Consider the following 12,588-nt stretch of genomic DNA (forward strand, 5'->3'; position numbering starts at 1 on the left):
AAATGTGCAGTAAAGGCAAGCACTACGTCAATCGAAAGCGATATGAGCACCCCAAGCAGTGGCGTAGCAAGAGCATTATTTATGGGGGGGAGAAGGAAGGGGGGCAAGTGCTCGGTTGCCATCTCCTGGTTACGCCACTAGCCCCAATATGTCCAAAGCGTCGCTTACGTTCCATCATCGATTCTTTCCGCTGTCCGCCGTCTCATATCGTTACCCTAGCTGGTAAACTGATTCCAACGGGCGCTTTGCAGTTGCGTGACGAAAGCGTAATGACTACTCGTACCGTTCCCTAGCCTACTTTACTAAGAGCGAGCCTCGGCGCACCGCAGAGTCGTGCACTTTACACGTACCCCTCCTTCTGACGCTGCATCACGTTCGCTTCTGTTACTCTGAGGGAGGCGTCGCTCGTGGATTGCAGGCATGTCGCATATTTAGTCCTGGGCGAACGCTGTCAAAAATGCGCGTCGTCCAGAACCTCTTTTCGAGTTTTGGCGTGCTGAAAGCTGTCCTGGCCTACTACCGCGACGTCACGTAAACGCTCCCTGTACCCGTGTCACTAAATCCGTTTTTCGATCATCGCTCAGGTTAGTCTATACGCCGACATTCTTGAGCGCGCGAAAGAGAGCGTTGAGGCGGTTGTCCTCCACCCACTGGGTGTCACCGACTCATCCCAAGCAATAAGATGCACTTCATTATAGCGTTCCTGTGCTGCAGTAATAAGAATGAGCTGTACATCCTTCCGCAAAATTAAGACTCCCGCTTATTGTTTACAGCACCATTTCCTTCCCAAGTTGTGAAGATGTCACAGGCATTCATTGTGCAGCAAAATATTCGTCAAAGCTACTATACGTCTCTGTGCGACATATAAAAAAGAAAAAGCGATATGTACAGCGCAGAGCACTTGCCAGTTGAGAAGTGGAGAGGCTACTTGTGTTTGATTAGAAAACGTCAATAATAATTTCATGGCAAGGCGTATTAAGCTAGGTTGGTAATTAATGCCAATTAACACTTCCGTTCTTAGAATGATCTTTTCTGTTCTAAACTTTCTCGTCTTGTTTGTGATTGCAGAAGCAGGCTCGAGCCCTACTTGTACGCAATGAATTACATGTAAATAATTACTTGTGATCAGTTACGTTCTCTGGTAATTTTGTAATTTAACGATTACGTTGTTTATTCGGTAACACTCGCTCTAATTCAATTACTTTTTTCAGTAACCATTTACATGTACCTGGTTACAGCTTCTGACGAAAGAAGCTATAAGAGTGGACGCAGCATTGAGCGCCGAAATTTCGCGGGAACTGCTGATTTCAAAAGGGATGAAAAATGTGTGCATGGCTTACCTCCTTCCCATCATCCGCGTCTTGCAGCTATGCCTGGATTGGCGCACTACTCTTGGAAGTCCGAACACTGAGCCTTTCCCTTATGCTAAATTTATATCTCTCTCTCTTCTGGAAGCGCTTTAGGCGGCCTTCATCACTCTGATATGCACGTAAAGTTCTGGCCATTAAATGAATGTGTTTCCATCTGTTTGAAGTATGAGTGACTCATGTACACCTATTTTTGTGATTGATAATATGCAGCTTCATATTGAATGACATTAAAGATATGGCCACCTCTTCAAGGAAAGCGAGCGTTTGCTGGAGTCGTTACAATTAGCCGTTTAAGTCTAAATCGCTAATGAGTAAAATCTGCCGGTGGAGGTCCACCAGATATTGGCCAACAAATTGAAATGGCGCTTCTATGGCTCGATAGCGATGACCACTTCGGACGGTGATGCCATGCAGTCGCCTCTATGAGTGTTTTTTTTTACTGACCCTATCGGGAGCGCCTTCCACTAGGCCCAGCAATGATGAAGCGCTGTGCACCATAGACTCATTGAGTACCCACCTCCTTGTGAGCAAGGTGTTCGTATACGTTACAGGTTACCATGCAGCTCTTCTCTCCGACGCGCACATCGAGCGAGTTTTCAGTGTAGCTGCCAGATGTCTTCACAAGAAAACGAGGAAAGATTACCGAACAATAATTTCAAAGCAATTCTTGGTGAGGATAACGCGTGAATGGCGACAGAGGATGCAATGAAAGAGTCAGGCCAACTCGTTCTATCTACTGTGCCTTTGCAATGTTAATAAATGTAAGGACGAAAGCAACATTAAACTAATCGCTTACTCTTTAGTAATTGCTCAATTATTCTCGTAAGGTAGTAATTATTAAACGTAATCAATTACGTTTATTGAATGAAGTAATTGTAATGGTAATCGGTTTCTTTTTTTTTCTGTAACGTGTACAAGTCTCATTGGAGCTGAAGTCGTAAGGCTCCTGCTTCGTAGCTATACCTGATTTGTAGCGGCAAAATTTAAATGTGGCTCTGTAGCAAGTTTGTAGCCCTGTAGTAGCGTTTGAGTCTGTATGTAGCCCTTGGTATGCAGCAAGTTCGATTTGCATTGGCTGAAGCACTTTCGAGAAATAATCTGATGGAGAGAGTTGAAAATACAGGAAGTGATATTCAGGCTATATAGTTAGCGTTGGTTCCTCCATCGCGCTTGTGTATACTTGGAGTTAATCTTAGAATGGCCAACTGTGACTGTAAAACCTCGGGGCCGACGTTGCTTACTCATGTTTCCTTTTGGCTTTCATGAATATGCCGCGTTTGCAGACCGTGTCCACGCTCCGCAGGGCAGCGCTACCATGAGCTCGCGGCCTTCGAAGTTGCCGGCGTCACGGAACGCACCGGTGCCTCCGTTCTCGGCATCGTCACTGTTGCCGACGTCAGGGAATTCGCCTGTGTCAACGGACCTAGCGCCAACGCTGTCGCCGACGTCACATAGCCAGCCAGTGACACCTGGCTCGGCTTCGTCAATGCCGCCTACGTCACGGACCGCGCCGGTGCGACTGAACTCGCCATCGTCGGTTTCGTCACGAAACGCACCGATTGCACCGAGCGCGTTATCGCCACTGTCGCCAACGTCATGGAACTCGATGGTGTCACGGGAATCGGTGCCGTCAGTGTCGTTAACGCCACGAAACTTGCGGGTACAATCGGACTCAGAGTCACCACTGTTGCCGACGTCACGGAACTCGCCGATGCCGTCGGGCTCAGCGTCGTCAGAGTCGCCGAAGTCACTTCAGAACTCGCCGGTGCCACCGTGGAAAATGTCGCTGACGTCACGGAATTTGGATGTGCCACCGAGTTCGGTGTCGTCACTGTTGCCGACGTCACGGAACTTGAAGGGGCCGCAGAACTCGCATGTGACTACGTGCTCGACGCCGTCGCCGATGACGAGTGCGGCACCGGCACCAGCAGCCTCGGCGCCGTCACCGTTGCACATGCCATGGGACACGCCCGTGTCGCCGGCTTCGGCGTCGCCACTCTTGGGGAGCTCTCGAAGCTCGCCGATGACGCCGAGGTCGCCCAAGCTGAGCAGCAGGCGGAGCAGCGTCTACTCGCTGAGGGCGCCCATGCACAGCCAGAGCGAATCCGAGCGTTCGCTGGACGCCAGGGCCAACCGTGAGCTTTAATTGCAAATAACCTATTCCGTAACGATTCCTTTCGATTCCATCCCTTTTGACACTCTGTCATTATTTGGAGCCACGCCCGTTATCGCCGGGATAAACTTTACACTCGGCGTGACGGATAATAAACGGGCAGAATTACAAGGTAATTAAAATGTAAACTCACACAAATTCGGATGGATACATGAATTCGTTTCGTGAACATACATGCGGAACGTGATGGCAATAGGTGCAACAAGGCTCATTCCTTTTACCTTTCTAGCTGCATCTTCTTTCGGCTTATTAGATCAGTTGTTCGTGGCAATCGGTAAAAGAATCTTTTGAGTATTTTGTTGGCCAAAAATAAATTAGGGTGGCTTCGAGCTCGACAATCTCAAATGCCGGCGCTGCTGTCGACTCCTTAAAATTAAAACCGCAACTGGTGTGTTCACAGAATCAAATGATTTCAATATTTCTCAATTAGTCAACTTCTACGTTGTAGGTTTTGCATTAAAACCAATATTTTAAAATTTTGTCAATTATTTCTTAACTAAGGACGTGAGTTCATAGTAAAAATACATTGCTTAAGAAGACAGTGAACTAATACTGAGTTTGTTGCATTCCCGTAGCGCACATTTGTTTTTGTTTTTTAGGCTTGCCACAATTTACCTGCAACACCCTATGTCATCTGTTCATTTATTATAGAGTGTGACAGAAGGAGTTATCCTGCCTTTTCAAAAAGGCGCATTTCTGGAAGAGGTGAAATTGCCTGCATTAAAGAATTTGATGTGCCCAGGTGGCTAATTAAAAAGATTACTAACTTTCTAATTATTCACTTTAGGATGCACTTTTCAATTGCAAAACTGAAGCCGGGCATTACTGAAGTGATGCTTGTTTAGTAGAACTGGTATGATTAGCACCATTTTCGAGATCATTAGGCCCCAAAAATATGCTGCGAAATACATTCGCGTTCCAGTTAATAGTTTCTTAACAGAAATACAATACTTAGCATACTTTGGACACGTATATCTCACAAGTGGGGCTAGTCCTACTGTCCCAGGATTTGCGCTAAGTATACGTATGCCTTCACCATTGCCAGGCTTCACTTTTGCGGTTGCAACATGTACGTTAAATAGTGTAACTTGAAAATCAATAAGCGAATCTTTTAAATTAGCCAACTGGACGTTACGACTTGTTCGTGCAACCAGTTTTCTCATCATCAGAGCGAATCGCTTTAGATGCTCCATTTGGTATTGAAAAAATTTGTTTGAACTAAACGAAAAAAAAGCATTTTAAAAGCGACTTCTCGTTTACCATGCGTCCATTCACAATCAAGCGGTAGTCAATTTGTGAATAGCTGTATCGGGCTCAGAAACTCAACATGCGAGTAAAGTGCTTCCCGTCGTATAGCACTGTTTACTCGTACGTAGCCATGAACCGAAGTTTTGTGAACTAGATTCAGGAGAGCAACGTACGGCCGTCGAAAGCATAGCGCCGTCAAGGTAACGAATGCGTTCGCATGTTGCAAGGTGCTGTAATTCGCAGCAACCTTTAGAAGACCGTCCAAAAAGCAACGAATCTGAAGCGATATAGAAATCGCGAAACTTACTGATACTCGTGTAGAATAACTTACAATGAACTGAACAATTGTCTATATCGAATGTCTGCCAGGGTGTACATATCCACGCCCTAACGACGGCTTCCTCTGAATAACAAAACCGGAATCTCAAAGGCTGTGCTTTCACTGACTACATGCGCCGAAAGCGATTTCTGGAGTCTGAAATACGTAATAGCCGCCATGTTTTGGACACCACCTATAGCAACGAGGGAAGTGAACTGGAGCAGGCCTGTACAATCTTGCGCATCGAGAACACCATTCTTAGTGATTAACGTTTCAAGGTACAGAAAATAATTTGTGCCTATATTACGCCTAGTTTAGTGTCTTAAAAAGATTGATTTTTTTTCTTGCTTCCTATCTTCACTGCGAATAAGTGCCCATATCATGAAAGCATCACAAGAGTTCATTTAAGTTCGTTATAGGTGAGGTTTGGTATACTGATGTACTCGATATATTGAGCTGTTATTATTATTATTATTATTATTATTATTATTATTATTATTATTATTATTATTATTATTATTATTATTATTATTATTATTATTATTGCATATAAACGTGCTCGTTATAACCGGGTTCGACTGTATATCGAACGCGCCTCCCACTCAAACAGGCATTCTCACTGAAGCTTTTGTAGCTAATTTTTGTTGCTCGAAACAACGCCCCACAACAGTTGGAGGCAAGAAGTGCAGCCCAGTGCGTGCATTCTTACACTGTTCTTTTTATTCAAGGCGTTTTATTTGAATCAGTCATTGACGTCCACTTACCCGTCTGGTAGGTGCAGTGTTTTCCGCAAGACGATACCTTCTATATCACTCGAAAGCTGCACTTGACGAAGCCGTGTTTTTCCTTCAGTCCTGTAGTTCTTGTCTTAGCTTTAGCGGCGATACGGGCAGTTAATCTATTTGTGCTCGTATTCATTCTTTTGTTGTGTCTTGTCTTCGCTTTCTCTTTTTTAACATTTTCGAGTGTTTATCGCTAGTAACTCTCCGTCAGGTGTCCTTTAACAGGACACTAAAGAGAAACGCCACATCACTTTAGACTGGTAGTTTTATCCAAAACTCTATTTTTTGTAATTTCACGGTAAGATGATGATTATTAGAGTATAAAATGAAGGCCAGACTTTCATTTTTTTCAATATCGCGCGGGTGCCCCAGAGCCGCTACGCCACTATGACACTAGATTTCAAATATTTTCTCGTATTCGAGTCCTTGTAGTTCAGTAAAAGGTCCCAACAATTTAGTCGCCAGTGCCGACAAGAAGCAAACTTTCAGACACGATAACGGGTGCAATATGGCGGAGCATTCCTCCAGCAACGTTGGGGAACGGCTGCGCTGAAATCCGACTGTGGCCGTGGTTGTAGATATGGATTGTGCTGTTCACCGAAGCCATAGTTGCAAATTATATACCGTACAATCTCAGCTTGAGCAGACGACTAAAACAGTGATTCTATATAGGCTGTCTGAAGCCACGTGCTGTGACTTTTGACGGCGAAAAAAGGCAATAGTTTCTCAAATGCAGTCAAGTTGGCCACGTGACGTTAAGACTGTGTGTCTATGTCACCTTCTCTGCTTTGCACGCCAACATCAACGTCGCTGTTCGCCTTCGTGGCCTATAGTGGAAGCGCATCGTGCTCGAAACCAGTGGGGTGCTGGTTCGACGTTTCATTAATCTAGTATTGTAATATGGCAATATTTTATTTCTGATTGTACGTAATTCTACTGCTGTCATATGGGACAGAAAGTTGGAGGTTAACAAAGAAGCCGGAAAAAAATTAAGTACTGCGCAACGAACAGTGAAACAAAAAATGCTAGGCGAAACGTTAAGAGTCACGAAGACAGCGGCGTGGATTAGAAAACAAATGGGGGTAGTGAATATTCCAGTTAATATTAAGGAGAACTTTTGGTTCGGGGGCTCCTATGTAAATACATGTGAAAAGATAGTCTTAGTGTGATAACAATTGTATGGACAGTCCAGACTCATTGCTGCCGTTGACGTCGCCGTGATGTTCCGTATAAAGTACAAGGGTCACTGCCGCCGCGCGCCCTACACTGTACGTGCGAGTGGAAGTGTGTGAGGGGAGCTGACGATCGCGACTCAATCTCGACCACGCAAGAGGGAGGAAAGCGGGGAGGAAACGCACCGTCTTCCGTCGCGTGCGAGGCACCCAACATTGCTAGGCCCTGGAGGGGGGGCGGGAAGGAGGTGGGCGTGGCGTTCTACCCAGACTGCAACTGCGCATGTGGCGTCTGCGCGCGGTCGCGCGGCCGTACTTGAGAGCGATCTGCGTTGTTGCAACTTTCTGTGGCTGTGAAGGTAAAGCTACGGAGGCAAAGCGCGCACAAGTGAGAGTGCTTCGGAAAAAAGTCCCGTGTTTTCATCCACGTTAGTTTAAGCTGGGGAAGAGAAAACATACACACTTTATTAGCAACAGTTAAATAGGACAAAACACACCACTGAATGTAATAAAGGTTTACTTATTTTGCGGCTTTTCTCTTCCGCGCGTGGGCAAACGCGAAACTGTCGCATGTGGAAGCTGCCTGGATTCACAGTCCCGAGCAACCAAAAGCACGGTGAAACGCTGGCGCCGTAACACATGTGCAGAAGCTCCGCCGCCGTAGCTTTCTCTTCATAGTCACAGAAAGACGACCGCACGCCAAGTTTCATCCTAGACGCCAGCGCTCGTTTCTCCCCTGGCGGAACGATTTCATCTCCAACGGGTGTAGGTTTCCGCCGCCGCTTCCCTTGGCGGTCGCGCCCGCGTTCAGTTCGCGCTGCGCGCCAAACGTCTCTTGTTTGCGACGGCGCCTCTTCGGATGACCGGAAATTATTATTTTGTTGTTAACTGTCACGACAGCAATGTAAACACGAAAGGGTTGATGCCGCCAGTGAAATTCTGCCGATTCACAAGAAAATGGTACGAAAAAAGCAGACGACACACATGGATAACTGCGGTGCACCGAGCGAAGTAAACAACTGGCAAACGAAGCGAGCTCGTTCATTGATCGCTCCTGAGTGTATGACGGTTTTTATATGTAACCCACATGAATTTAATAATTACTCGGTACATAATCCTTTTATTCATATAAAAACTAAGTTGTTCGACGAGCGCTTGTCCTGTCTTCTTTCTCGTGTTTCGTTTATGTGTGCGCTGCCCAAGAATGGAAACCACTTCTGTTGTATGCGCTAGCAGTGGCCGAAGTTCACGCGTGCCAAGAAATTGAATATGTGCACGATGCATTGAACATGACCGGAGCTCAATCCCGCTTCACCACTGCACCGATCGATCGAGTTACTGGACGATACACGCCCGCGTCTTGGCCACGCCGGCATTGCTGAAGCAGGAATGATTACTAATACTTTCAACTTCCGTCTCTTGAGCACTGTTAAAAAATAGCCAAGCTGTCTACATTGCTGCTTCTATTCCATATTGTAAGGGACGCACTAGTTAAAGTTGTGTGCGCATGTCGTACTTGTGCTATGCAGCGATATATTTTGTTTATTTCCGCACAGTGTCGATGGAAGACCGTTGTCGCCATCAGAGACAACACGGATTTGTAGCAAACATATTGTGAGAAACTGCAAAAATGACTTTAGCTCGTATGTGCCGTATGTATGTGCCGCATCGTATGTGCTGACGATTTTTCCGGCGGTACATACGATGTCGTTTCCAATCACCTGCTCAGCGTCACTTACATGGTTAAGCAGACGCTGCCCTTTCGCCGCTTTGCAGCCATAAAAATAATCGTAAAGCGTACCGATCTTCTTAAAGGCAAATAGAAGCATGTACAGTCTGTTTCACCCTTAGGGGAAAACTCGGAACGTATTGCATCGCGATGCGGCAAGCAATGGAGTCGTGCGGTGGCAGCAGCTCGAGCAGGCGCAGACGCTCGAGGGGCGGAGTCGTGATCTGCGTCGTCTGCTACGGCGGCGCGCGCTGGCCGCATTTGTCGGGAAGCGTGCTACTGTCAGGGGCAGTGCAAGTATATTTCTTCACTGTGTGTGCTACCGTAATAAGCAGCGACAAGACGCACCAAGATGTGCGCGCAACGTGTTCAGTCTTTGTTTGACTCGAAAGGAAAACAAAGCACTCAACAATGATAACTATGGGAGTCGAACACGATGAAACAAACGGATGCGATTAAATGAATGTTTTAGGTTCAGACAATGAGCTGGAAATGATTTTTCTCGACAATCATTCCCTACACCAGACAGACTCTGCCCGCCGGCGGGGAATTGGACACGTTACGCTCGGAACTTCAGTTAGTATCTCGTCATGTCCCCAGCGGCAGCGATGACAGCGCTCATCAGGCCTGGAAGGCAGTGAAGTGCAGAATGACTTGATGAGGGATGTGTTCATTCGCAGCACGTCTCAGTCGCTGACGATGGTGGATCGAAGCCTATCCTCGGGCGACTGATAGAGGGGATGGTGCGCCAGCGATAATTTCAACGAGCCCCAGACATTTTAAATGATGTTGGCGCCCGGGGATTGAGGCGGCCACTCCAAGAGAGTGACTGGCGCGCTCTTCTAGCTGTTGTTGCACCACACGTGCAGTGTGGATCGGCGACCTATCGCGTTAGAATATATAGTCGCCTTCCAGAAACGGGCCGTCAATAATGTATGGAATCAGTACGTCGTCTATGACTGCCCTGCAGCGATGAACTTACCTTCGAGGCGTATCAGTTGGCGTCGCACAACGCATAGTAAAGAATACCGGCTCATTTCACGCCGTAACGATGAGATGAGTAGAACGCCGTTCTACTGATAGCAGAACGTTTCCCGACAATGCGGCCAGCGCGCGCCGCCGTAGCAGACGACGCCGTTCAAGATCCCGCCCCTCGAGCACCTGCGCGAGCTGCTGCCGCCGCCTGACTCAAGCGCTCGCCGCATCGCGATGCAATGCGCTCAGAGTTTTCCCCTAAATGAAACAGACTGTACACCGCCCTTCGAACGAAATCTCCACGCGCACACACGTAGGCACACACCGCGCGCGGCGCGAAACGTGCCCAAACACGCGCAGTGCAGGAGGCAATCAAGGCGGCGCGAACGAGAGATGGGAGAGGGGTACCACCCGCTAATAGAATTTTGCGTCGCATGCGGCGCTCTCAACGCCGGCGCAGCAGCGCCGCTCTCGGTGTCGGCAGCTAGTAGCTTTGTGCGTGCTGTGTCTTCTCGGCGCTCAGTTTGCGTGGAAGCGATAGACAGCACGAAGGTCACTTCGCTCGCTGCTGCTGCCGCGTTCCTCACGCCAGCGTTTTGACAGTGATTGTCTGCAGTCATCGAGCGTGATGTGTTCATGTCTGTTGCGCGCGCTGACACCATTCTTGTTAATTTAGTTAATAAGCAAATGTGTACAAGTTGCTACAGCCGATCAAATTACTATCCCTACTTCGTATGGCTGTCTGCTAATTTCCTAACGCAATCGGTGCTTGGCCTTTCGGGCGAAGCTGCGGCTTTTTCTCACAACCACTGCACCAAATTTGATGAGGTTTATTGCATTAAAGAACAATTAAAACCTCATGGCTTTTGAAAGCGGATTTTTGATCTAGGGCGTCGATTTAAAAAAATAAGAATGATGCTCTAGCTTAAGAGAATTGCTTTCGTTTTCTGTCATTTATCCAAACTCACTCTTTTGTACCTAATGCAATGTCCTATATAGAGAGTTTATGGGGCCGTCAAATTATTAGATCCTGTTATGTGATCTAAGAGAGCTGTTGTTCTCTTCTGTCATAAAACACTACTCGTACAGAGTAGATATACTTTAAATATATTCTGCATATACTTTATATACCGATATGCTGTAAATATACATTTAAGGTAGTAGGCCACACATACAAAAAACTTTTTTAAATCGGAAGCCAGGATTTAAAAACTTTTTTTTCCTGAATAAACGTGTCTTACTTAACCTAACGAACCACTTAAAGTGCAGAAAATGGTTCATTTTATTTTTTGTAGGTAATTTTTGACACAAAATGCGGTAGAAGTACTGGTCGCACCAGCCGTGATAAGTAATAATGAGTTGCTGAATTGAGTAAAGCTTTGGTACTTATGTAGCTAATTGTGGGACCTATGCAATGAACTAGGATAAATGCAATGAGATAAATATTGAAGCAATGTTCGAACAAGTAAGCAAATGACCAAATTTATTTGTAAGATGGGCGGTAAATGCAAAAATTTTTCATCAATTTCTTTCGTTCTAGTTCGTTGCACAGATGTCCATGTGAGGAATGAGTGCGCAACATTTTATATCAAAATATTCATTAAATAGTTATCAAAGCTTGCGTAACATCAGGTCGAGCAGAATATTTTGTTTCGAGAAAAACGTAAAGAAATGTTCAAACTATGTGAAAGATATCAAAACAACATAGAGGCCTAAAATGCACTAGCTTCATGCAGGAGCCCCGATGAGATGCACTAGAGTCTCCTCTTGTTAATTCGTGTTTCCGCTTGATGACTACATAAAATGAAAGAGAAAGGTATTTTGAATAACATTTGTATAAAAGAAATAGTAATGACTCTTGGTTTCGCGATACGAGAGTGTGCGTTGTAAAACTCACTGTACGTAACTTCCAAACTATCGGTGATAGCAAGATAATTTCGTTTACAACATGTTGCTCAATGTCCGGACATACATAAAATGTACAAAAAAATTGACTTCCGACGGTGGCCTCCCACCTTAAGGAATCTGTGCTCTCGGAGGTTGGACCTATTCTGAATGCCGCGCACCGATTCGCGTCGCAGAAAACTACTGCCTTTTCTAAGCCCATACTGATGCCCGAGCAACTGATGATGTCTCCCCGTGTATAAACGCGATGTAAACATGTTTTACATGATTCCTCTTGTAAAGGAAACCGCTGAGCCGAGCCGACATGTATTGCGCGCTCTTCAGGCAGCGTATGTACCGCCTGCGTGTCTCTGTATGTACGCTGTCTCGTCGATATATGGCTGCCGAGTACGTGGTCACGGGTTTGCGTTGATAGAATCGCACCGCTGGCACGAGTTGTTGGGGTCTCGGTGCTGACGCCCGTTATTGCCAATGGGTCGCAAGCCCCAAGGGTAGCGTTGGCCTGGCGGCCTGGGGCACTGGAAGCATCCGAAGGTCCCGGCAAAGCATGAGAAGACTGGTAACAGAACAACTTGTTTATTCTAACATAGCAAAAGAGCGGCCGGTCAGGTCGACCGAAGTGGAGAGACGGGAGAGCACGTAACTCAACAGTACAAATCGGAGCCTCTCTCCTGGCGTCCGGGGGCAGCTGCTCTTATACTCTCGGCGTCGCGGTCCAAAAGGGAAGGTCACGGGATGAAGGTCACGGGATGAAGGTCACGGGACGGCGGAGCATGAGCCCACGACGGCGCGCACGGTCGAGCCGAGAGACCTGCTGAACCGAGTGTAGTGACGCATCGCCCACCTTCCCTTGGGGAGCTCCGCTCCCCGGCTGCCGCGCTTTGACAAGCGTGGGCACACACACACACACGCACA

The 12,588-nt window shown here is 46.7% G+C and overlaps 1 protein-coding gene across 4 annotated transcripts in view; it reads left to right on the plus strand.

The window, feature by feature from the left end:
* The first annotated feature begins 2,225 nt into the window (after nt 1-2,225).
* LOC126540911 (potassium/sodium hyperpolarization-activated cyclic nucleotide-gated channel 3-like) overlaps nt 2,226-12,588 on the plus strand; it is an 82,349-nt gene continuing 71,986 nt past the window's right edge. Inside the window, exon 1 of one of the 4 annotated variants that reach the window (XM_055076077.2) lies at nt 2,226-3,505. In XM_055076077.2, coding sequence (XP_054932052.1) covers nt 2,967-3,505 — 539 coding nt within the window. In that variant the 5' untranslated portion in view covers nt 2,226-2,966. The remainder of the gene's footprint in view (nt 3,506-12,588) is intronic. The other 3 variants (XM_072286581.1, XM_055076078.2, XM_050187731.3) reach the window with 3 other exon arrangements.

Source organism: Dermacentor andersoni, chromosome 2 (genome assembly GCF_023375885.2).
Source record: "Dermacentor andersoni chromosome 2, qqDerAnde1_hic_scaffold, whole genome shotgun sequence".
NCBI lineage: Eukaryota > Metazoa > Arthropoda > Arachnida > Ixodida > Ixodidae > Dermacentor > Dermacentor andersoni.